Here is a 27,292-nt window from a genome sequence, read left to right on the forward strand (position 1 = left end):
TGCAAATATATATGAAATACAAAAATATTTACTATGTTGAATTTGTCTCATGGACTTTCCATATTTTACATTTACTGATAATTACGACTTATACAATAAAGAAAGCTGGCTTTCCTCGCTCTATTCTACTGGCATATGTTTCTTAGTATAACTTAAACATAAGCATTTTGAGGGTTTTAAAGTACTGTTCTTGTGCTTTCAGTGTAGATGCAGTGTAGATGATACTACACACTTTACAATTTATCTTTCATAAGAAGATATCCTAAATATCTGTTCAGCAACTAATTCTGTAAAATTTCAAATAAGGTAATATATTTTACAACTTTTTTAAAAAATGTTACTAAGCATCCAGGCATAAAGAATGAATGCAAAACATTGCAATACTTACCTAACTCTAACTCCTAAACATATCAAGGGATATTCTAATTCTGGAGATATAAACATTTCAAATATTGGTGGTGAGGTTGGCAAAGTATCACACTCGTATATCTACAAACAAAAACAATATTTATTTATGTATGTACATTCAAATTTCACATTCATATATGTTATCAATCATTGATAAATAATCTTAAAAGTTTAACAATAAACTTTGTAAGATCAACTATTTTCTATTACGAGCATAATTGTTATATCTAATAAAAATTTTATCTCTATGGAAAACTTTGAAACAAAAAACTGTCTTGCTATCTTAGTGTGACAAGAATTATCTTAAAAGGACTTTTGTTAAGGAATAGTGGTCAAGAAAAGGTCTGTGGTTACACAGGTTAAATTCTGTACCTTAATACATCTTAAGACACAAAAATAAATTTCTTTCATTGTGGATAAAATGTTGCACAAGTTAAAAGAAGAGACCTTGGGACACCCAAATATTTTATTTCACATAATCATAGTATTGCAAAATATTCACAACTTTCCTTTGTATAATGTTCCAAGCAAAATATGGTAGTAATTACTTATATCACACAAAATTACTAAAATTACTATAATAAAAGTACAATCAGTATAATATGAGCCGCGTCATGACAAAACCAACATAATGGGTTTGCGACCAGCATGGATCCAGACCAGCCTGCGTATCTGCGCAGTCTGATCAGGATCCATGCTGTTCGCTTACAAACCCTATAACAAGTAGAGAAACTGATAGCGAACAGCATGGATCCTGATCAGACTGCGAGGATGCGCAGGCTGGTCTGGATCCATGCTGGTCGCAAACGCATTATGTTGGTTTTGTCATTACGCGGCTCATATATTATCATGTAACACTAACCTTGAGCTGCATAAATTTGTTGAGAGGATCATACCACTGCATAAGAATGATCCCTGTTGGTAAAGCCCCGCATAAATATTTATAGCCATTGTACGGATTTCTACCTACACAACATCTCATACACCCCTTAGTATCTGGTACCTTTGATGTTGCTGTATATTTCCTAAGTAATATAATATAATATAATAGTTAATTTGGTATCATTAGTTTCAGTGAAGGCAGGTAAATTTATGTCATGATTGTAATTGCCGGTCATCATGTGTAACTGATACGCTGGTAAAACTGCTTTGTAAATTACACTAAGACATTTGAGTAATGCCAGTCGGACATGTGTAAGATCAATATTCAATAGAAATATAAATGTATGACATACTTATAGGAACTTCCAGGGCACGACACAAACTACTTTTGGTTTATACAAAATTTATTTTAGTTTAATTTTGTTGGAAGCTATAAGCTTTTAGACACATTTTCGAATCCGTTCCTGGAACCAAACAGTACTGAGCAACGGGTGTAAAGTTTCTTGCTTAAAGAAACAACTTCTTGCCACTGACAGGGTTTGAACCCATGCAACTAGTGATCATTAGATTAATAGTCTGACACATTAACCACTTGGCCATGAGGCCATGCTACTTTTGTTTTCAGATTTTGACATTCACACTCACAGGTGTGTTGGATATTTTAATGTATGTTTTAGTTCTTCCTGTTAAACAAATAATGAGTGCTAATTGTGAACATGAACTAGATTTATGTCCTTCATACGAATGTTTGTGTTTTGTTTAATACTGTGTATACATAAATGTATCAAAACACATCTTTCTGTTCAGTTAAGTTTTATAAAATTTAACCATCATTTTAATGGTAATTCAGTATTTAAGACACTATTGAAATTCGAAATGGTGAGAGTCAGTTTTATTTCTAACATGAAAAAATGCATAGTAGTTTTCAAAATCTAAAATTAATGTAAAAATTGGAAATGTTGACACATACACACAAAAATTCCAATTGCTTTCTTAATAAAGGTATGAAATAGCAACTGCTTAAATTGAATGCCAAAACAATAGCAACCTTTGTAAAATGTACTCAAGAAACTGTAAAAAAAGTGTTTATTTGAGTTACCTACCTTGGCACAAGTTTTTCAGGTATTTTAGTTTTCATGGGTAGGGAAAACCGGTTTGTTTGTTTACTATGTAACATCAACAAATCATGTCTATACAAATGTGGAGTCTTCCCTGAAACAACAAATACATCTATTACATGTACTGGCATATCAACTATCAATTAAAGCAATGAGAGTATTGTTTTATTTTATGCTTGTTTAAATCAAATTACACAAACTTCATATTGCACAGTCACAGGACTCTTTATCTTTACCCCATAAACCTGCTGAAACTGGAACTGATAAGCCTTTATAGCCAGGCCAGTCTGTACATTCATGTAGTCTGACCAGACTGTATACTGACAGTAGGTCACTTCTTGTATTTTAATATTAAAATCCCTTAAAATTGATTTTAACAGTATAGGTCATATGGTGACTTTCCAGCCTGGTAGAGGAAGACCTCAGATGCCCTTCCCTACATTACTTCAGGCACAAGTGGGCACAACAGTAGAACCACTGGCGTTCTGTAAGCTAGCTGGATAGTTTCCTCACATGAAGAATCCAAAGTCCCTGCTGGGTTTCAAACCCAAAGAAGTGAGGGGCACAAGGTCCATAGTCAATGACCTTAACCAATCGGTCATGATTGCCCCTTAACATTTAAATGAACTGTTCTAAATTCAAAGCCAGAAAATCCATTAGCTAAATTTAACTGGTTATGGGTTGAATGTGGTTAAAATCAATTCTACTGTGATATCTACAAAGACAGCAATTTGATTGAAACTGTGTTCAGCTAAAGTCTGTCATTTTAAGAAATTTAACATTAAAGGCTCATTAATTTATAAATTATATATGAAATTTGTGTTCAAAGTACATACCAGATATTGACATGAGAACATTATTGACTACATATAGCCATGAACACTGTCTTGCATGAAGCTGAAATACATAAAATGACAAATATTAGACTAGCAACATATTGAAACACCATACAAATATATATAACAAGAGCTGTCGGTAGGACAGCAACGCTCGACTATTCTTAATGCTTGATAGTAAAAAAAATGCTTGATACAGTTACCTCCTCCTGTTTACAGGTTGGGGTCATGATGGTGAACAAGTGTGCAAAGTTTCAAAGCCATATGTCAATGGACTTTGAAAATATTTGAACTATTACAAAAACTTTAATGTAAATTCTAAGTCGAAAAAGGGGCATAATTCTGTCAAAATGCTTGATAGAGTTACCTCCTCCTGTCTACAGGTTGGGGTCATGATGGTGAACAAGTGTGCAAAGTTTCAAAGCCATAAGTCAATGGACTTTGAAAATATTTGAACTATTACAAAAACTTTAACGTAAATTCTAAGTCGAAAAAGGGGCATAATTCTGTCAAAATGCTTGATAGAGTTACCTCCTCCTGTCTACAGGTTGAGGTCATGATGGTGAACAAGTGTGCAAAGTTTCAAAGCCATATGTCAATGGACTTTGAAAATATTTGAACTATTACAAAAACTTTAACGTAAATTCTAAGTCGAAAAAGGGGCATAATTCTGTCAAAATGCTTGATAGAGTTACCTCCTCCTGTCTACAGGTTGAGGTCATGATGGTGAACAAGTGTGCAAAGTTTCAAAGCCATATGTCAATGGACTTTGAAAATATTTGAACTATTACAAAAACTTTAACATAAGTGGTTACGCCGACGCCGACGCTCGGGTGACTGCAATAGCTCTACTTATTCTTATCGAATAGTCGAGCTAAAAATACAATTATTTTGTTGTTGTAGCTGCTCATTTTAAGGTAAATATCTTAATATTCATTAATGTATAGAAACGATTCACCATTTTGACATAATAAATGAATCTGTTTTTATGCCCCCACATAAGGGTGGTGGGGTTATAGATTTGCCCTTATCAGTATATCTTACTGTCCATCAAGAGACTGACATACCAGCAGAATGTCGAGGTATCCGTGTCCAATGGACACATTTCTTGTTTTATTTATATTCAATTTCATCCTTAGTCATGATTTGTATTCAATTACTAGCATGATCAAAAGAACTTATTAACAATCGATAATTGCAATACTTATTAAGCATAATCAATACCTTCAAACACTTGTAAGGTCCAAATATGACTAAAAAGTCAAAATACTTTTTTGTTTATATAATGCTTCTTTTATGATAAATTATTTCACATTCAGCCTCACTTTCTTCAGGTATCAAGTATCTTACATGTTCTAAAACCATTATTTAAATGTTATAAAATTTATGTTTGCTCCTTCTAAGTAAAGATTTATTCATTTCTAAGGCATAATGTGCCTTTAATAAATACTTACCAATTCTAATGAAGCTTCATGGATTTCATTTAAATTAAGGGTATAAAGTCCTTCACTTGCACCAATTAAAATATGTTCATCTGAAGAAAAAAATATATAATTATCACATACAATGTACATATAAGTTCTATTTCTTCATGCAATTAAAAATGTGCTTTACAATACATGTATTGATTTATGTATCAGAATAGGTAAAGCTATTCCATAATTATGTCTTATATGAGGCACATCAACCCATCTACATTGCAGTGTGAACAAAATATATCATAAATATATATCATTTTGTTACACCTAACAAATGACATATTCATACATTTACTTAGAAATCTGCATAATTGTATTTTTAAATTAATTCAAATGGCGAACTTTAACAATCTCCATGTTTTTTTTATTTTGTTTTACGTCACACCGACACAGTATAGGTCATATGGCGACGTCAAACTTTACTGGTGGAGGAAGACCTCAGGTGCCCTTCCGTGCATTATTTCAGGCACGAACGGGCACCAGAGTAGAACCACCGACGTTCCGTAAGCTAGCTGGATAGCTTCCTCACATGAAAGAATCCAAAGTCCCTGTCTGGAATCGAACCCACAACGGTGAGGGGCAAGTGGTTTGAAGGCATCTACCTTAACCACTTGGCCACGGAGGCCCCCTCCATATATGTAATGCATTACTGTTTACAAGGTTTACAAGTATTTTAAAAGGTAAAGAAGCTATTCATTCATACCTCTAGTATCTGGATTTATCCAGCTGGCTGTACATTTGATTTTTAATGGACAACCATTGAACACTTTTGAAAAACAAGCACCCATCTGAAATATATAATATATTCAATACCTTGTCAAAACAATAACAACTCTCTTTATGTTTTTCTTTTCATTCTTAAGATATTCTTCATAATGCCCTGTGTTTTAGAAAGTAATGTTTAAAGAAAAGTTCAAAACTAAAATTAAATATGTAAAAGAATTTATTTCTCTCATCAGATAACAAAAACAGCTTGCAAAGCCATCAGCTGATTGATTTGTTGTGTTTTTAAGTATTATTATTAATATTATCCAGCTTTACTGGTGAAGAAAGACTTCAGATGCCCATCAGTGCATTATATCAAGCACAAAGTCAGTGCCAGAGTAGAACCACCAACTTTATGTAAACTTGTTGGATAGCTTCCTCACATGAAAGAATCCAAAGCCTAACAAAGGGTTAAAACCCACAGTGGTAAAGGTTAAGTGACTTATAATCAGTTGCACAGAAAAGAATTATAAGATCCAAGGCACTTTCTTTATTTTAAATTAGGCCATTATTTTTTGATATTTCGGTTACTGACCCGCCGACTCCGTATTTTGGGAAAATGAAAAAAAAAAAAAAAAATCTGCCCCCCAAAAATTTTGTGTTGTCTTGAAATACGCCTCTAATAAAGTTAAGATGTTAGTTAATATTCTATCGGGATATATATATCTCATCTTACGACTTTTCAAACAAACGTCAAGAAAAATTTTCACAGTAATAATTATGAAAGAATGTCTGTTAAATGGGTCAAGCCATTCTCACAGAATTATAATGAGGCTTTGATCATATTTCATCAATACAATTAAGGTGTCCAAATGCGTAAAAATGTCAAAGTAAACAACTTCAAAAAAAAAAAAAAAAAAAAAGCACGCCAAAATTACGTAAGCAGTTACATTCAAGGACAGAGCGAGAGAAATCTGATGCAATTGACAAGATCAGTATTTTCAGATTTAACAAAAAAAAATAGTCTTTAAAAGCAGATTGAATACAGGTTTTCAAACAAACAAAATTTAAAAATGCACTTACTATTAATAGATTTTTATGTCAATAATTGACCTGCTAATTATCCGATAAAAAATATTTTCACATCGGGCAATAACATAGCTTAATTGAAAAACAGTTAGAGCATGAGAAAAACAGCTACCGTGAGATAAAATCCGGCTATGATAAGCTTAAGTCGGACTACGCTCGTGTATCAGAGGATTTGATTGATGTCCAAAGTAGATCAATGAGAGACAATTTATTATTCTTTGATTTTACGGAATGTGAGACAGTTACTGAAAGAAAGGGAGAGAACTGTGAAAAGAAAATTTTAGATTTTTGTACTGATGCACTAGGTTTTGCAGACGCACACAACACCTTGAAAATAGACAGAGCGCATAGAGTCGGAAAATTTATGGCCAACAAAAAACGTCCAATTGTTGTGAAATTTAACTATCATAAAGACAAGCTTGAAATAAAACAGAGAGTACTAGACAAGAAAGGATCAATAAATTATAGTGTGAGCGATCAGTTTCCGGTTCCGGTCCAGCAGCGACGGAGACTGCTCTACCCGTCTCTGAAGAAAGCGCGTGAAGCTGGGTTACGAGCAAGTCTACATATGGACAAACTTTTAACTTTAACTTATTAACTTTTCGTCAATAATAAAATGTACACGGTAGACTCTCTCCCAATACAAGAAATAGAAAATTTGCCTACAATTCCAAGTGCCCAGCAACAGAATTCTGCCCGCAACATTACTAAATAGGAAATAAAATGGGAATACTTAAATATCTTATCTTGGAATATTAATGGATTAAAGTCTAAGTTGAATGATATTGACTTTTTAAATCTCATCTCTTCATATGATATTGTGCTGTTAACAGAGACATGGACTTCAAAACTTACAAATTTAAAAATTAATGGTTTTGATTATGTACATGGTCCTAGACCTAACAGTAAGTCAAAAGCGAAACGTAGTAGTGGAGGGATTGTTATTTATTATAAAGATAGTTTGGTAAATAAGCTTGAGATTGTGAATATAAACTTAAAAGGTATCGTTTGGATTAAATTAAAAAAAGAGCATTTTGGATGTGAAACAGATATTTACTTAGGTACATGTTACATTCCACCTGAGGATTCAAATGTTTATAAAGATGTAAATTCCAAACTTTTCGAGTATGACTTTTTTGAGCAATTAAATGAGGATATTCGTAAATATAGTGACCTTGGTCAAGTCTTCTGCATGGGCGATTTCAACGCTCGAACGGGTGAGAGGCTGGACCATGTAGAGAACATTCACTTAGATCGTTTCACTGCGCTTCCGACGAACGAGATCCAGGATATTCCGAAGCGATCAAACAACGATACACACGTTAATTCTTTTGGTTACAAATTATTAACTTTGTGCAAAAAAAATAAAATTATCATAGCTAATGGGCGTTTAGAACCAGGTTTTTGTACTTTTCATTCAAAATTTAGAAACAGAGCTGTTATGAGTACAGTGGACTATCTTTTAACGGATTTCGAAAATTTTTCCTCTTTGAACGATGTATGTGTTATGGATATGACAGAATTTTCAGATCACTGTCCTATTTCATTTTCATTAAGTTATAGTCAAAGTAATAGCAAAATATACAAGGTACCACCAATAAATAAAATTGTATGGAATACTGAAAATAATAATAATTTTTGCAACTTGCTGGAAGAAAATAGACATGTGTTTGAAAATATATGTGATAAACTTATGTCAGGTGAAAATGATATTGACTATTGTATAAACACTTTATCTCAAATGATTTATGATATATCTTATAAATGTCATGGTAAAACATTTCATAAAAATAAGCAAAAAAATAATAGAAAATCGCCATGGTTTAATCATGAATGCAGAAATGCTAAATCAGATTTTCCAAACAAAAAACGAAATTTTGCTTTGAACAGTTCTAATGAAAATATGTTGTTATTTTTGACAAGCAGAACTAAGTATGCAAGGGTTAAGAGACATGCAAAATATTTATATTATTCTAAGGAGAAATCAAATCTTTCAGATATGTGTAAAACGTCTCCCCGCAAATTTTGGAAATATAAAAATAAGTATAAAAGTAAATCGAAAGCCAATAATTGTCAAAATTTAAATGCTTTTGTTGATCATTTTTCGCGTATTTGCAATACGCAACACAGCCGCTTTAATGCAGACGATTTTTCACAGTCACGTGATTCACCTGTACACGTCGAGCAGCTAGATACCCAAATAACAATAGATGAGATCTCTAAAACAATTTCATCGTTGAATAGAAATAAAAGTGCCGATTATCAAAATATAGTGGCGGATTTTTTCATTGATGCTAATTATTGTGTCGCCTTGAAAAGGTGACATATAGGGGTTACTTTTGTCGGCGGTGTCGGCGGCGTCTGTGTCGTTGTCGGCGTCCCCTAAAGCTTGTCCGGAGCATAACTTAGTCACTATAAGTCTGATTGACTTCAAACTTGGTATGCATGCTTCTTTCAATAACGCGAAGTGCAGTGCACAAGGACCGGTACCCTGCAGTTCTTATTTTTTGAGTTATTGCCCTTTGTTAATTTTCATACTTTAATTTTGTCCGGGCCATTTCTCTTCAACTAAAAAAGCTATGGACTTGAAACTTCATGGGATGATAGATCTCATTATTAAGAAGTGCAGTGCACAAGAATCGGTACTCTACACTTCCTAATTTTTGAGTTATTGCCCTTTGTTAATTTTCATACTTTATTTTTGTCCGGGCCATTTCTCCTAATGTATAAAAGCCATGGACTTGAAACTTCATAGGATGATAGGTCTCATTAAGAAGAAGTGCAGTGCACAAGAACTGGTACTCTGCATTTCTTATTTTTTGAGTTATTGCCCTTTGTTTATTTACATACTTTAATTTTGTCCGGGCCATTTCTACTTAAGTGTATAGCTATGGACTTGAAACTTCATAGGATGATAGATCTCATTATTAAGAAGTGCAGTGCACAAGAATCGGTACTCTGCATTTCTTAATTTTTGAGTTATGGCCCTTTGTTAATTTTCATACTTAATTTTTGTCCAGGCCATTTCTCCGAAAGTATAAAAGTTATGGACTTGAAACTTGATAGGATGATAGATCTCATTAAAAAGAAGTGCAGTGCATAAGAACTGATACTCTGCATTTCTTATTTTTGAGTTATTGCCCTTTGTTGATTTTCTTACTTTATTTTTGTCCTGGTCATTTCTCCTCAAGTATGAAAGCTATGGACTTGAAACATCATAGAATGATAGATCTTATTGATAAGAAGTGCAGTGTACAGAAACTGCTGCTCTGCACTTATTATTTTTTTAGTTATTGCCCTTTGTTAATTTTCATATTTCATTTTTGTCCTGGCCATTTCCCCTAAACTACATTGTTCACAAGGCGACACATCCGACTCGCGGAGTTCTAGTTTTATAAGTAAATATCTGTGTGTTATCTTTAATAAAATATTTGAAACAGGTGTTTATCCCGATTCATGGTGTAAGGGGATAATTGTCCCAATACATAAGAAAGGTGATCATGATAATCCCTCGAACTACAGGGGCATCACTTTGGTAAATTGTATGGCCAAAATTTTTTCGTTGATATTGCGCAATAGAATTAATAAATGGTGTGAGTCAGAAAGAATTTTCAGCGATATTCAGTTTGGTTTTAGAGATTCGAGATCAACCTCTGATGCTATTTTTATTCTTCATTCCATAATTCAGAAAGTTTTAGCAAAAAATTCTAAACTCTATTGTATTTTCATTGATTATGAAAAGGCCTTTAACACAGTTATAAGAGATGCGTTATGGATTAAGCTGTTAGATACTGGTATTAGTTGTAAAATGATAAATATGTTAAAGGCAATTTATTCGTCTGTAGTGTCATGTGTAAAAATTAATGCTTTTATGAATATGTCAGATTTTTTCTACGTAACTCTTGGATTAAAGCAAGGAGAGCCATTATCTCCCCTGCTATTTATTCTTTTTTTAAATGATATTGAAAAATGTATAGATCTTAACAAAATGTCGAATAGCGACCTTGAACTCTTGTCTAAATATTTGCTACTTTTTGCAGACGATATCGTGCTTTTCACTACAAGTCCAGAGAGCTTGCAAGCTCAAGTTGATAATGTATATAGTTATTCGTCAAAATGGGGGCTTAAAATAAATGTTAATAAAACTAAAGTTTGTGTTTTTGAAAGAAGGAAATCTGTACATAATTTTAGTATAAACATTGATGGTCAGTTTGTAGATATTGTTGATAATTTTTCATATTTAGGTGTAAAATTTTCTTATACGGGTAGCTTTTCTGAAGCAACTAAGACTCTTGCAGAGCAAGGCCTTAGAGCATATAACAGTCTATTGGGTATTTTTGACAGAATAAAGCTAGATGTAAAAACTAAACTGCACCTTTTTGATAGTCTGATAACTCCAATTCTGTTATATGGTTCAGATGTATGGGGAATTTACAAATATAAAGATATTGATAAACTGCAAATAAAATTTTATAAATATGTACTTGGTGTTAAAAAACAAACTCCTAATTGTGCTGTCTATGGAGAACTTGGTAAAAATTTCCTTTGTCAATTTTATGTAAAGAAAGATCTTTAAAGTTTTGGAATAAAATTGTTAATAATCAGCATTCGCCTATATATAGCATGTATTTAGATCAATGTGTTAATGGAAATAATAAATGCTGGGCTAGGCAAGCTCATACTATTATTAATGAGTTAGGATTTTCATATTTGTTAGATAACTATAATGTTATTTCTGATTTTAGCTTAATTTTTAAACAACGCCTTAGAGATCAATTTATACAAAATTGGCATGAGCAAATAAATAACATGCCAAAACTCTTTTATTTTAGGAATTTCAAATCAAATTTTTGTTTTGAGGAATATCTAAATGTAATACAAAATGACAAGTTAAGAAAACGTTTGACATGTTTCAGACTTGGTTCCCATTCTCTAGAAATTGAAACTGGCAGATATATAGGTTTAAACAGAAGTGAGAGAATATGTAAACTTTGTACTCAAAACATGATAGAATCCGAATATCACTTCCTGCTTTGTTGTCCATTTTATTCAGAATTAAGAAAACTTTTTATTCGTAATGCATCTTTTCCCACACTGAATAAGTTTTATTATATCATGTCATCTAATAATAAACATAGATTATTACTGATAAGTAAGTACTTGGACAAAGCTTTTGATTTACGATCTAATACCATGGAACAAATGATAAATAGACGAAATTAATGATATATTATTAACACTACTTTGTTATTTGTTAATTTCAAAACGAATACTGATATTTGAAATGTTTATATATGTATCTTGTAGTTATGTGTGCTATATTTCAAGATCTATGTATGTATATGTTTTGTATGTATTGCCAAAGGCAAGGATTTGCCGATTTGCAAATAAAATTTGAACTTGAACTTATTAAAATTGAACATGTGTAATCTTTTCTTGACAGTTTTTTTTTAACTGAGTGCAAGTCAGCTGAGTTTCGGCACCTTTGATGATTCAGATTACACAGCAGTGTGTAAACATCAAAGAATGACAGATTCTTTTGAAGGGCTGGCTTGCCACTTGTCATTAGTCATCGTGTGTAGATTTCATGTGTGTTTTTTAAACAATGGCAATGTGAGCAAAGTTTTTTTTTGTGTATTTAGACAATCTTTGGAATAGACAATCGGCGATCGATGTATTTAATTTCATTGCTCTGGTAAGTACTATGTATATGTATGCACCACATTTAAAGTTATGAAAACCTTTTTTTTTTTTTTTTTTTTTCCCGCCGCCGACCCTACCTTTTTTTGGAAAAAATCAGTAAACCAAAATATAAAAAAAAAATGGCCTTATTAACTATTTAAACAAATATATCTGTTTCACTGCACACAGACTTCAAACTGATTATTGGTTAATGGTGAAATTTAGAACTAGTCTCCAAACTTCTGATTACAACATTTATGTAGTTAAGTTTTTACCAGTTGAACAGTAAGGACCAGTAAGTAAGTAAAGAACCAGTAAGGTTCTGTAACTGTAAAAACTTACATGAACTTTTGGTGTAGGAGGCAAGCCATTGCTCACTGGTCGTAACTGAAGACATAAAAATATATATTCATTATTACATGTATACATAAAACATACGCCAGACATGTTTTTGTACCAACAATCTTATACCAGTATGAATATATCTATTTCTACAAGATATTCATTACTTTTTTGTTCTATTTGTACATATATATGGTCAGTTTGAAAACATATTAATGGATGTGTAAAATAATTAAAATAGAATCACAGATAAAATTCATATGCATTTTTGCAAATATTTAGCTTTCTTAAATGAGACTCTATGACATAACTATTTACAACTCAACTTTTTGTAACGAACATAAAACTTAAGTCAAGAATCATATCTCATTAACCAAATTAAAAATCACAAAAAAATTAAAGGTTTTTTAATAGAAAAAAATTTTGAATTTACCTTCACTTAAGTTTTTTTCCGCGTCGGGAGGTATTCGGGGGACTAACCTTTTGTGTGTCTTTTTCCTCTTTTGGTAGTGGCCCAAAAATTTTTTTTCCGCTCATTTAGGGGGTAGAGGGCGGTTTTTCTCCAAAAAATTCTTTTGGGGGGATGTGTGTCAGGGGTCAATGTAAGCATACGATCAAGAATATTGTCAAGGTCAGGTCCCTGATCAACATCACCCTCGTCAATGTCATCAGGCAGGTGATACGTATTTTCTGATGTTTCCTCTGATGATGGCTGAATAAAAGAATCAAACTTATGAATTATAGGGAAAACTCATTTGCTAACTTGCTGCCTTTTTTCTTCTATTCTTGTAAGGTACTTAACCTGTTGAGTTTCTTAACTTGATTTGTCCAGATTTGACCACTATAAATTTCGAAAATTTGAAGTTGGTTTTTGATTTGTTTTTGTTTGGTTTAACGGTGCACCAACACAATTTAGGTCAAATGAAAACCACTTCACCTGCTGGAGCTAAGAGATGCATAGATTCCAGTAATTCAAATCTATTTAGTCGCCTCATACAATCATGCAGGTTTAAATGGTTGCTGCAATTCTGACGCCTCAACCTATAAAGGCAAACCCACAGCCACAAGGAGCAGAGCCTGGTAAGTGAAAGTGCAGGCCTGTCTGGCTCTATCCAGTCAAAGGCTAATCACTTTTAGTTCCAGCAGGTTAATGGTTAAACATACAATTAAAACTATTTTTGAGATATCAATAAGAACTAAATCAGATTTTTTTTTTCCAGGATTACTTGAAATTGAAACGTTCACTAATTACAATATGGTATGATAATTCATTTCATGTATAAATACATGTTTATTTCATATCAATGAGCCTATAAAACTTTTTATAAAACTGCGATCTTAGTAAAGTCGCTTTTCATCAGAAAATATGTTTTTAATATAAACTATATATCACATAAACGCGGCGCAGGAGTGTAATAAAGCCATTTAATAAAAACGATATTACACTAGACGGTATTACACTAGTGTAATACGATTGACGTCACGTCATTTTGCGCTATAAACATAGCGTTAAAGCGCGCTTTTCTTGCATATCAGACAGGATTATCTACCGTTTACCTTTTATGAATGAATCGCGTTCTTAGGATGACGTCATTTTTCCGTTATGAATGAAGTTGTATGTTCATACGCTACTATAAGAAAAACGTGCGTAATGAGAATCAGTTTTCATGATTTCAGTTCCGAAAATAATTGACATGTAATATGCAAGAAAAAGAATCAAACACCGGCTGTTGGTACAGACGAGAATATCTAGCTCTCGGGTAACTGTTTAGCGGAAACTCGGCAGAGCCTCGTTACCGCTGTAAACAGTTACCCTCGAGCTAGATATTCCGGTCTGTACCGGCAGCCGGTGTAAGATTCTTATAATGTTAACGTTACCATTATAGGCGCGTCAAATAAAACTGACTCTTGTTAACAGTTTACCGTTCTTATTTTATATATGTGATTTGTAAATAGAATATTATATTCGTGTAGATTCAATACTAAATTTATTGAACTCGTTGAATAAAACAATATTATGCTCGCCAGAGGCTCGCATAATATGATTTTATTCAACTCGTTCAATAAATTTAGTATCAAACCTACACTCATTCAGTTTCCTCTATATACACATGTACTTGGCTGCTGTTTTTTTTTTTCAAATAAAGGAGCATGCTGAGAATAAATTTGTTTTAAAGTTCTTGACATGGCCCTATACACGGGGGAGGAAGTGTTACACGAAGGATGGAGTTCTTATGATAACTTGTTTGGAGTTCTTATGATAACTGTCACGGAGTTCCTGGAAAACGTTACGGATTTCTGTGGAAAACTTTTCTATATACCTGGAAAACTCGCGTAAAAAATGGTTATTTTTAACTTTAAATGGGGAGTTTGAGGTGCTAAATTTAACTTTGATAATTAAGCTTGCCCTACATATTGTATTTTGTTTCAGAAAAAATCTTTTAATCCATACTTTGTCGCCTTTTTAAAAAAATCTGGTAGTTTTGAGAAAAATTACCAAATTACTTGCTAATTCGTACATATTGACGTTTTCATTTGTGATCTTCTTCGTTGCTATACTTAATTACCTAATTATAGCGGAGAGTTGCAAACATAAAGCCCGGGCTAATAAATTTATACCAGATTTTTCAAATGTTACAGAGTTCTTGCGATAACTCAAAATATGTCCTGGAGTTCTTATGATAACTTTTGTTACTGCCAGTGTGTTTTTGTGCTTAATAACGGCACGTTTAAGCGTATTTTATAAGTCAATAAGTGTAAATCATTATGAAGCATAGTACGCTTATCATTTGCACAAAAATTTGGTTATATAACGTTGGTTTTGATCTTGTTTTCCAGTTCAAGAGATATTTTTCTTACTTCTGTTTCTTGTGTTTTTTGTGTTTGTTTTGGTCTTTTTGTGTGTTTGTTTTTATTATTTTTTTTTTTTGGAATGACTGTAAACATACTTGATGTAGAGCATTTACTTACAGGATAAAAATACGCTTTGAATTTAATACTCGAGCATGATTTCGTCATATATACATTATTTCTGGCAGTTTTAGAGAACATTAAGTAACTATGCTATCGGTATATATGCATGTAAATGGTTTTCAGCAAAATAGGAGGTAGTATGCACCACCTTTTCTAAATGTAATGAGGTGGGTGTCGTCTTTATGTATTCAACGGGTATTTCAATTTCTAAAAGGTATCAGTTTTTGTCATAGAAACGTATAATGTTCTATGACAATGATATGACGATAGAAAGTAAGTCTTCAATAAGATAAGTGAGTCACCGTAAGTTTCATGCCGTTTATCGACCTTGTTCCTTTCTCTATAAAATCCAATGTAGCATCACGTGACGTACAGCAATTTCCATATTTTGAAAAATTACTGCATACATTTTTCTTATCAAAGTTGGAGTCCTAGTGGCAATTTTGCAACAACTTTTGCTGTAATTGATTACAAAAATATACTGTCGAGCTTCTTTCGCTCGAACCCGTAGGGCACGTGCAAATCTGTCGAAGAGATCGGTAGTAATCGGTTGATTTTTTATGCATAAAAAGATCATACATTTCGGGTGCATGGGTGTGAAGGATATCCCGGTTATATACGATACATGGTACATAATGATACAATTTACTTAGCCGCTTCTTGAGGGAAGCCCAACTACTTATTGTCTGCTTTAGAAAGGCGGTTGCTTAAAACATGTAACTGAGAAAAAAGTGTAAGTTTTAAACAATTTTTCCTTGGCGGTTTCAGCCATGTTACTGCTGAATACAGGTGACCGTTGATTCAGGTTTTCCTGAAAATTTTTGTTTGCTTGTTTGTTTCATTTTACGCCTTTTCCCAACAGTATTTCAGTCGTATGGGCGGATAGTTTCCTAACCATCGTTCCTGGAGAGTTACACCAGTACTAGACTACCTTCCTCCGTACTAAACTACCAAATCATCTCCTGAGGATCGAACCCACGCCAGAGAGGTAACTGTATTAGAAGTCATCGACTCAAACCCCTCGACCACGGAGGTGGTCGTTCCTGAAGATAGCTTAGCACCTGTTTATCCTTTGTAGACTGTACACCAAAGCAGTTTCATGTCTTCTCCAGATATATTGAATGATCGTGTTTTAATTTTGCCACATGGCCTCAATGTTGCATTTGCGGAAACTTATGACATAAAATTTTTGTTGACAAACAGTATACACAGAAACATTTAGTGCAATTGTTGGGTTTTATAATGTCAATATGATTTCGCACAAATTTAATTAGGAACTAAAACACGATCAAAACCAACGTTATATAACCATTTTTTGTGCAAATGATAATTAAGCGTACTATGCTTTATAATGATTAACACACTTATTGACTAATAAAATACGCTTAAACGTGCCGTAATTAAGCACAAGAAACACACTGGCAGTAACAAAAGTTATCATAAGAACTTCAGGACATATTTTGAGTTATCACAAGAACTCCGTAACATTTGAAAAATCGGGTATACATTTATTCGCCCGGGCTTTATGTTTGCAACTCTCCGCTATAATTAGGTGATTATGTATAGCAACGAAGAAGATCACAAATGAAAACGTCAATATGTACGAATTAGCAAGTAATTTGGAAATTTTTCTCAAAACTACCAGATTTTTTTTAAACGGCGACGAAATTTGGACTAAAAGATTTTTTCTGAAACATAATACAATATGTAGGGCAAGCTTAATTATCAAAGTTTAATTTAGCACCTCAAACGCCCCATTTAAAGTTAAAAATAATCATTTTTTACGCGAGTTCTCCAAGTATATAGAAAAGTTTTCCACAGAAATCCGTAACGTTTTCCAGGAACTCCGTGACAGTTATCATAAGAACTCCAAACAAGTTATCATAAGAACTCCATCCTTCGTGTAACACTTTCTCCCCCGTGCTATATATATAGAGTTTATTTTGCAATATAAGGTAAGATGTATGCAAGCGACTGTTTATGTAGGGCCATGTATCTTGTCAAAAAATCTTTATAACTAAAAATATTAACTTACCTTAGGTGGTACAGGTGGGGGATTCAATGGTAGTGTTTCTCTGAAACATTTACAACATAAAATGATAAATATAGCAATAGTATGAACAACAGTTTCTGACCTATTACTTTTAAAATCATTCACAGAAATCACAGTATAAGCCAATCTACTCACTCATAAATATGGTTTACTCATTCAAAAATATGGTTATATTGTTTATCTATATTCCAAACTTTGTCTATTATCCATTATCAGTGAAGTTTATTAAAAGCCATGAACTACAAAGCTTTAAATTATGAAATGTCTTTTTTTCTTAGATTTAAAAATAGACTTGTAAAATGAAATATCCAGTGTTTTTCTTTCATTCTTTCCTTCATCATGTATTTATCTATATTTAAGACTATTTTCAACACACAGACAACATCTATTATTTTTGCTATGAACAGTAAGCCTTACTTAATTAGAAACAGATTCATTTTAAACACATCTAAATGCAAATAAAAAATAGCATGGCTATTGTACAACAAAGCTTTTGAGATTATATATGTGAATTAATAACAAAAGATCATCTCATGAAATAAATGAATACACTCAATATTACAATTCATTAATATTTGACAAAAATCCTTCAGTAATTAAAATTTAAACAACTAAACACTGATAGTCTGTAACTTAACATTGAATAACAATATAACAAGAAACTTTACTAACATTTTAACATGCAAAATATTTTACAAAATGTACAAAAAATGAGCCACTGGTAAAGTACTATTATTTTCTTATTTATTTCACATATTTTTTTTAAATAACTTCCTATTTTGATTTTTTCTTTAATCTTATATCAATCTGGTTTCTCGTCAGTCACTTTTGAATGTATTACAACAAAGTTTTTCGCATATTTTTTTTTTGTAATTAAAACTGGGCCATCAATGGACTTTGGTCCAAATGTTTAACTTAATATTTTAATCTGCTCCAGGTTTGTTAAAAAATTGTCATGTTTTTACTTAAGATCTATCATAATCTACAGTTAGTTAAAGAAATGATTTCCACATCAAATCATCTTAAATTAAGCAACAATGTAACAAGTGTTTGACTATACTGCTAGAATGTAGCAGTATGACCACACTGCTAGAATGTAGCAGTGGATGTGTCTATATACTAGTGACATAGTCAGCCAGTTGGCAGCAAACACAAGCCATGTATACTGACCACAAAGACTTCATCATAATTTGGACTATTAGAGGATTGTACCTCAAACATTAGAATGTTAGTTACTAATCTCTAAAGGACGCACTGCAAATCAATTAAGATTGTTAATTAGTACAGCAGAATGAAAGCAATCATGCAAGCCTTATAAATGAAACTATTAGACGATTACAATAAAATAAATGACACAACTATTTCCTGTCTAAATGTCATATCTACAATATTATTTGACAAACTAATGTTTACAATACTGACTGATGAAATTTGAACATATAAATTTTGTTAACAGTTATTATAAAATGATGACCAGTTTTTAATATGTTTGTGTATCTCCCATATTAAAGTCATTTTCATTAAACCAAAATGCCCATGGAGTCATGTTGCATTTTTAAGCAGAACAAATTAGTATTTACCCTAACCATTATTATTATACAGATAAATTATCATAATGGTTGATCTATGCAACATTTTTTATCTAGGAACTCAAGAATTTATTTCTCTGCAAAATTCTAATTAATCTGGTGAACCTACCTTTGTAGTACATATAGTTTGTTATTATAGCCTATATGATAACTCTTTAGATTCAGATAACATAGTAGTTTTTATTTAATTACAAAGTTTTTTTATCAGGTAAGGGGAAGAAAGGACAATAGAAGGTTTTTATCTTACATATTTTTTAGAAAAAGCTACTATATAAGAATGAATAAAACTGACACAGAGTTCCAAGTATTTTAGAGATTTTCATGACTGTACAACATCAAAATGATAATAAGGCTGTCTACAGTGACTTTGTACTCTTTGACCTGATTGTTATTGTTAACTGAAATTATTTTATTCCTTAACTTTTTTATTTTAGAGTAAGTCTTTCACTAAAACCATTTAGAAAGGCTGCATCAAGATTATAAAAGTTTTTCAAAATGTTACTTCCACTGGTCAATGTTTCTATGAACTCATATGCCCATCTGACTTGTTTTATATGAGCTAAATGTTTAAGCTTTAACTACATATATTTTAGTGTAAGTCATTAATTGGACCATTTAATAAAAGCATTTAAGAAAACAACAATGAGTTACTGCCCCTTTTAATGGAAAGTGACGCATGTATGACTGACTAATGTTAAAACTTACAATGATTTCAGTAGATGAGGGATGATTAACGATCAAACAATATTACATGCAATGCGAAATATTAAAGGACTAAAACCACGCTTACTTATTGGCGAGATCAAAGTTATTTGTGTCATCGTCCAAAATTAGACTATCACGATGACCTCTGAAAATAGTCATTCATTTTGTCGTCAAGTTAATTTATATGTTATATTTGTTTAATCATGCACAACTCATATCTCAAATATAAATAAATGTTTTCAGAACAAAATACAATGTACAAATTTGAAAAATCACTGCAATTAACACATCAATTACATAACACTATTCCTGTATTCTGAAAAATTTACTGGAAACAAAAAACTGAATAAAAATTACCATTTACCATAATTCCTACAATTCAGCGTTCCTTAAGCAATTTTTAAAATTTTCAGCAAACTTGTAAATTTCATACTTTCAAATAACTCCATGTCTATTTTTGTTATTTATCAAGACTTAGTATCCTATACAGAATTGTGATAAGTTCTGTGATAAGTTACAATAAGTTAAAATGATATAAATGTCAATTGATTTACAGTCTTAAATTACTAAGGCTGTAATAAAAACAATTATTGAGTCAAAAAACTCAACAAATATGACTGAGAGATTAAGATAAATGTGATATTTATAATAAACGACTTGTTTTGGTAAAAATTATCATCTTATCAGAAAAGTCCAAGTTATCACAAGTAAATTAGGTTTAATTTTTGGTAAAAATTAAAAATACCCTCCATATTTTCTATTTGTAAACTCAGTAGATATTGTAAAGAAGCAATATGTTTTATAATGTTCCCATCACCTTGAAAAAGCTAAGCAAAATAAAGCCTTTATAAAATCACAAAATAAAAGGTTATAAACCGTTATATAGACCTATCTTACATGTTAATATTATATTAACTTATGCTCTAACAAATTTTACTTTACTACATGTTGTTTCCCAATTTACATTGTTTTTTTTTAAATTCTAGTTCTTGCATTGCCATAATTTTCCGGTGTACCCCCCAGTTTTTGTATAACCATAATTTTGCAGTGTTTTTAACCCCTGTAAACACTGGCAGACAGTAACCGAATGCATGTTCCTGCATTCTGTACAAGTGTTAACTTAATTATCAGCTCCATGTTTCTTTTAACTAGAGATAGTACATTGGCAACCTTTTTAATGAGTCCGAACCAACAGATTGGATAAATAATAAGATTAAATATCCAATACAGAGTATCTTTCTATAACTTTAATATTATCATCAATTTTTATCCTCAACTAATGAAACGGAATTGACCAATCACCCACCAAGCCAATTTTCCAAACATATTACTTTAAAGGAACTGATATATATAATTACAACACATAAAGCAAATAGACCTAATGTCTATAGCAAGTATTTCTATGGTTCTCTGCTTGTATAATATAAAATTGTCTTATATTTTTGTGGAGAAATTTACCCAGTTTTTGCTAGAATGTAGTGTTCGAATGAAATTCTGAAATAAGATTATAAAACAAATCACACATCATTATGGCATGATCTAAGAGAAATATCATTTCAAACATGACAGGATATACCAAGTTAATTTCTACTTTAGAAATAAATGTAACTTTACCTAAAAAATAATAAAATAAATAAACAACTAAGGGTTTAAATGAATAGAAATAAATTGATGAAGAATCATATTATAATAAATCTATGATGATCTACACTGTATTATAAATTTCAAGAAATGATAGCTTCAAATTAACCTGGGCATCTACATATGTGCATGTATGTTGTTACAGTGTGAACAAATAATGCCTATACTGAACAATACACTGCCTACATCTAAGTTATTATCCCATGTATCTTTTCATATAATCTATCAATACATACATTGTATATTTACCAAATCTAATGTTTCTGTACATGACATTGTATTAGATAAAGTATGACAGAACAAAGAAGATTTATCCACACCCACAAAAATTAAAACCCATTCACATCAAAGCCGAGTGAAGAAGAACATGAAAATTAGATCACAAGTATACATAGAAACAATGTGTTTATTCTGAAAAATAAACACTACCGGTACCCAGAGCCTTTCAGTTCATTTGAAATAAGAGATTCACAGCCTTTTACCAACAATTTCTCCTCTAGCAAAGAAGAAAATTACCAGCTTTTGAAGACTCATCATTAAACTGATCTGAAAACTTAATAAATTGAAAAAGTGGCAGGGAATTGTAAAAAAAAAGAAGAAAAAATAAGAGGTTTTCTAACATATTTGTGAGAAAAATATATATCAAATGGCCATATCTGCAAATTGCAAAACAATGTCCAAATCACAAAATCTTAATAATGTTTGCTTGTTTGTTTTTTAAATAATTAAAATTTAAGTTTACAGTCAATTCAAAAGAAAAGTAGCTGATATTAGGCTGTGAATCAACTGTTCTCAACTATCCATGGATATGTGAATTATCTGCCCATGGATGTTTAAATCAAATATCCATGGATATGTGAATCAACTGCCCATGGATGTTTAAATAAACTGATCAACGAATATGTGATACCACTGTCCATGAATGTAATCTAATGTACTAGGATTTGTGAATCAACTGTCCGTGGATGTTTGAATTATCTGCCCATAAACAGGTCATACCAGCTGCCCATAATCAACTGTCAGCTGTCCGCGGATATGTAAATCCACTGTCCATGGATGTGTAAATCCACTGTCCATGGATGTGTGAATCAACTGTCCATGGATGTGTTAACCAATCATCCATGGAAGTATTAAAAGTTAAAATAACAAAAAGAAAATATAAACCAAAGAGTTAAATAATGATATACATGTATATTAATTATCTATCTAGGGATATTATCTTTTTAAACATGAATGCAAATATCTATGATATAAATCATTATAATAATGATAATTTACAATAAGCTAGTATGTCATACAAGATGTTTAGATGTTTTAGATTTTCTACATGTCATAATGAGCGCCATGCAGAGTAATAAAGGGGAGGTAATTGTTATTTCACAAGCTTCATTAGCCTACCTTTGTATAAGTTCCTCATTTACCGACTCTAACAAGCCCCTGAGAAAACAAATAGTTTACACAATGCAATATAATGTATGTACACACAGAAGAGAGCACTTGATTATATGAAACATATATTTGAAGTAAAAGGAGGATAGGCAGTCTAGTGGTTATGGTGCTTGCCTCTCAACCCAGAAATAAAGGGTTCAAGCCCTACTTAGGTAATAATCATAATTCCTCACATGACACCGGCACTGGTTAGTTTCAAGAGACAGACTTAGGAGTGGTTCTTATAAATTAGCTCCTTACATTAAACACAAAATTTTCTAAATTAAATATAAGAAAAACTTGTGTATTTATCTCATTTTCATGTTGCTGTTTTTTTTAATGAAAAGTCAAATTCCTGGTTAAAAGCAACTTGCCATTTGTTAATTATTTTTGGGGAATCCTTATTTCTGTAACAGAAAATTTACAGATTTTTTTTTGGAAATAATTATTTAAAAAATCTACAATGTTTATAAAAGCAAAAAACTATTGAACTATTGAAGCATTTATAATGTCTGGAAAATCGGTATGATTTATTACATGTCAAATAGCAGTCATAACATTGGAGAAACCACAAAATTACATCTGATTTTCTACGCTTTGATTAAAACAGAATTCTAAAATTTTCAATTCAAGATGCATAATGTAAATTTTTTAATATCGCTACAAATTAGCTAATATAAGCAGTAAACTATTTTAGTAATAATTATGCATAACATTCAAATCTAACTAGACACAGATTTCCACACATTCTAATATTTTGTCAGTCAACAGACAAAACAGTGTGGCGGATGGACCAAAAGTAGTGGGGTCATTCTTTGTTTGTTTTGGGTTTTACGTCACAACGACACAGTATAGGTCATTTGGCAACGTTCCAGCTTTACTGGTGGAGGAAGACCTCAGGTGCCCTTCCGTGCATTCTTTCAGGCACGAACAGGCACCTGAGTAGAACCACCCACGTTCCGTAAGCTAGCTGGACAGCTTCCTCACATGAAAAATTCCAAAGTCGCTGTCCGGATTCTAACCCACAGAGGTGAGGGGCAAGTGGTTTGAAGTCAATGACCTTAACCACTCGGCCACGGATGCCCCTTGGGGTCATTCAAAACAATCTAATGAACTATTAGGCTATATTACACAACATCCACTCAATAACTTGTTCAAATATTAGCTCAAAAGCTTGGCTTTTGCATCTACAGAAAAAAAGCAAAGGTTTGGAAAAGGGTTGGAAAAAATTAATCCTCTAAGTACTGAGCAACACTCTAACTAAAAATAATTCAAATTTAACTACCCAAAGCTGCTACTGTCATGATAATAAGCATTCAGTTTTAAAGTCCAATGGTTCTCCTAATTCTACTCTTTTTTTTAATTCAGAGATATGATAATAAAATCTGACTACATGGTAAAACACTAAAGGGAAATAAAAATTTCAAACTTGCACAAAATAATATCATGCATTTCCAACTAAAATTATCACATCAAGATACAATATACCATGCAGTAATATACTTTATCACATGACATCGCTTTCTGTTTTCAATGTAAGGTTACCATTACATACTTCTCTATGTTAAACACATTTAAAGAAAACTGGCTGTCAAGTGGTATTTTGCAAATTTTTCAGAATTTTCTGAGCATTTAAGCATCATGCGATAAAATTCATCTTACATTTGTTTGCATTCCACATAGACTTACATTACCCTTGTCCAACAATTATTATAAAGCTCCCAACAGGCCTGCTTTATATATTCATAGACTCAATTGAATATATGCCTATACAAAATGACATCAAATGTAAGATCCTCTGTTTAAATATTCCATACATTCTATCATCTCCAGCAGAAATGCACTACTATGTGATCAAATAAATCCAATTTCAATAAAAGGGTATTTAGAATAACTGGGTGCTGATAAAAAACATCACAACTATGGTATACCACATTACTACAATTCAATGCAAACAATCATATTATGCTAAATCTACTAAACAACATTCAAATCAAGACAAAGTATCATACTGAACATTAACTACAACTCTGGCATAAATTTATAGACTCTAAGGTATAACAATCAGCATCAGTTCATGAAAAATTCTGAACTTTCTGCATCTTTCAACACTTATTCATGTAATGGACATGTCCTGTAATAGTCATGTGTCCTGTAATGGATGTGTTCTGTAATAGGTATGTCCAATAACGGATATGTCCTATAATGGATTTGCCTTGTAATGGACATGACCTATAAAAGATGTGTCTTGTAATATACATGACCTATAAAGGATGTGTCTTGTAATGGAAATGACTAATAATAAATATGTCCTGTAATGGATGTGTTCTATAACAGACATGTTCTGTAATGGATGTGTCCTTTAATACACATGTCCTAGAATTGATGTGTCCTATAATGAATATGTCCTGAAATGGATGTGTTCTGTAATGGATGTGTCCTTTAATAGACATGTCCTGTAATGAATGTGTCCTGTAATGGACATGTTCTATAATGAATATGTCCTGTAATGGATGTGTTCTGTAATGGATGTGTCCTTTAACAGGCATGTCCTGTAATGGATGTGTCCTATAATGAATATGTCCTGTAATGGATAAGTCATATACTGGATATGTCCTGTAATGGATGTGTTCTGTAATGGATGTGTCCTTTAAAAGACATGTCTTATAAATGATGTGCCATGTTCTGGACATGTCCTTATAATAAATGTGTTCTGTAATGTATATGTTCTTTAATAGACATGTCCTGTAATGGACATTTCCTGTAATGGTTTGTCATGTAATTGATGTGTCCTTTAATACACATGTAATGTTTTGGATTTGAAACAGTCATAAAAACAACTAACAAATATATGCCCATTAATTTTGTGCCTAGTAAAATATACTTAACACAGAAAGTTTGCTGAATTATTATAAAGAAATGATGAATGGAATACCTTCTAGAATAAGTTACTGCCTTGTTGAAATTAATCTTCAATATATACATATACTATATTTATCATTTGTGAACTTACTTTTGAGAAATTTCATCTTCAGGCCATGCCCTGGCTGTGTTGAATTGTTCCTCCTGGAAATAAACAGTACAAGCACACTGAAATACCTGCTAGTTGATTCTGATGGGGTGTGGCATAATAATGTTACATATCACCAAAATAAAATACCAATCACTGTTTAACAAGCAATTTAAAGCAAAGAAATAATCTAGTAAATAATGTGTCCTGCATACTAATATTTATCAATTTCTAAAACCACCACAATTTGAATATTATCATATATTTGAAGTTCTATATATGAAAAGAGATAATGAAGACAAACAATTTTAAAAAAAAAAGAGCCATCAAAACTGGTTGAAAGTTTAAGAGACTTGTAATATATTGAAGGTTGAACATTATAAGAATCCCCAGTATGTCTTGAAGAAGATTTAGAAGTGATATAATTCAAGTTTTAACATTTCTAAACTGAAAAGAAAATGTGAATCATACATGTAATATAGTTTTTGAAAACATGAAAACTAGCATAAAAAAGATCATTCAAAAAGGGTTTAAATTTAAACATGCAATACAAATAACTGTAAACATTTCTTCCTCAATCTAGAACAGACTGCCTGATGATGTAAGAACTGAGTAACTTTAGAATAGACTGAACAAAGTCATGGAAAAACACAAATAAACAGTCTTTTAAGAGAACAATTGTCAGACCTTGAGTGGGTTTAATGTGGTCCCTGATCTTGTGACCCTATGCTGGATAAGGTAAAAATTAAGTCAAGATTAGCATAATGTAATGTTCCTAACTTCAAGTTAATAAGCTGTAAGACACTTTTTATTTTTCACAGTGAAAACCTGAACTATTATTATTTATTGCAAGTTTGTATAATTCAATGTGTATGGTTTATTGCGAGAAAAATGACAATTAATTAATTGATAATTTATTCATTGCAAGCAAAAGGACCTGTTATTATCACCGCATAGTTTATTGCAAGTACAGGAAGTAGATGTGTATATCTATTAAGAGTTCTTTATATTTGTTTACTTTGCATTCAATATCCTCATTTTCATCTTAACCATGGCAACAAATAATCCCCCCCCCACAATTTTTATTGAAACATGCAATAGAAATACTTACCGGACTCAGATTGCTGGGTATATTTACTGGAAAAGAAAGCAAACAAGTAATCTATTATACATGCCTGTTTATTTCATAGGAAGACAATTCTTCTAAATTATCTTTATTTCAAGCAAGTCGACTTAAGAGATATTTCTGTATAAATTATAACCTACAATACTTAAGTAATCATTTTGTTGGCTAGGTTTTATAGCACATAGACTCTGTAATGGTCATGAGGCCATCTTTACTAGTGGAAGGTT

General features: G+C 31.8%; 1 protein-coding gene across 1 annotated transcript in view; it reads right to left on the reverse strand.

The window, feature by feature from the left end:
* LOC132729294 (mitogen-activated protein kinase kinase kinase kinase 3-like) overlaps positions 1-27,292 on the reverse strand; it is a 79,539-nt gene that overhangs the window by 32,685 nt on the left and 19,562 nt on the right. Inside the window, exons 12-25 of the mRNA XM_060715019.1 lie at positions 27,051-27,076; positions 26,627-26,668; positions 25,943-25,995; positions 22,900-22,938; positions 19,946-20,005; positions 17,549-17,588; positions 13,094-13,252; positions 12,541-12,585; positions 5,426-5,510; positions 4,699-4,778; positions 3,245-3,305; positions 2,394-2,502; positions 1,271-1,433; positions 389-489 (exon numbers count right to left, since the gene is read on the reverse strand). Coding sequence (XP_060571002.1) covers positions 389-489; positions 1,271-1,433; positions 2,394-2,502; positions 3,245-3,305; positions 4,699-4,778; positions 5,426-5,510; positions 12,541-12,585; positions 13,094-13,252; positions 17,549-17,588; positions 19,946-20,005; positions 22,900-22,938; positions 25,943-25,995; positions 26,627-26,668; positions 27,051-27,076 — 1,063 coding nt within the window. The remainder of the gene's footprint in view (positions 1-388; positions 490-1,270; positions 1,434-2,393; positions 2,503-3,244; positions 3,306-4,698; positions 4,779-5,425; positions 5,511-12,540; positions 12,586-13,093; positions 13,253-17,548; positions 17,589-19,945; positions 20,006-22,899; positions 22,939-25,942; positions 25,996-26,626; positions 26,669-27,050; positions 27,077-27,292) is intronic.

This window comes from Ruditapes philippinarum, unplaced genomic scaffold (genome assembly GCF_026571515.1).
Source record: "Ruditapes philippinarum isolate M1 unplaced genomic scaffold, ASM2657151v2 ctg17_1_1_1_1, whole genome shotgun sequence".
Lineage (NCBI taxonomy): Eukaryota > Metazoa > Mollusca > Bivalvia > Venerida > Veneridae > Ruditapes > Ruditapes philippinarum.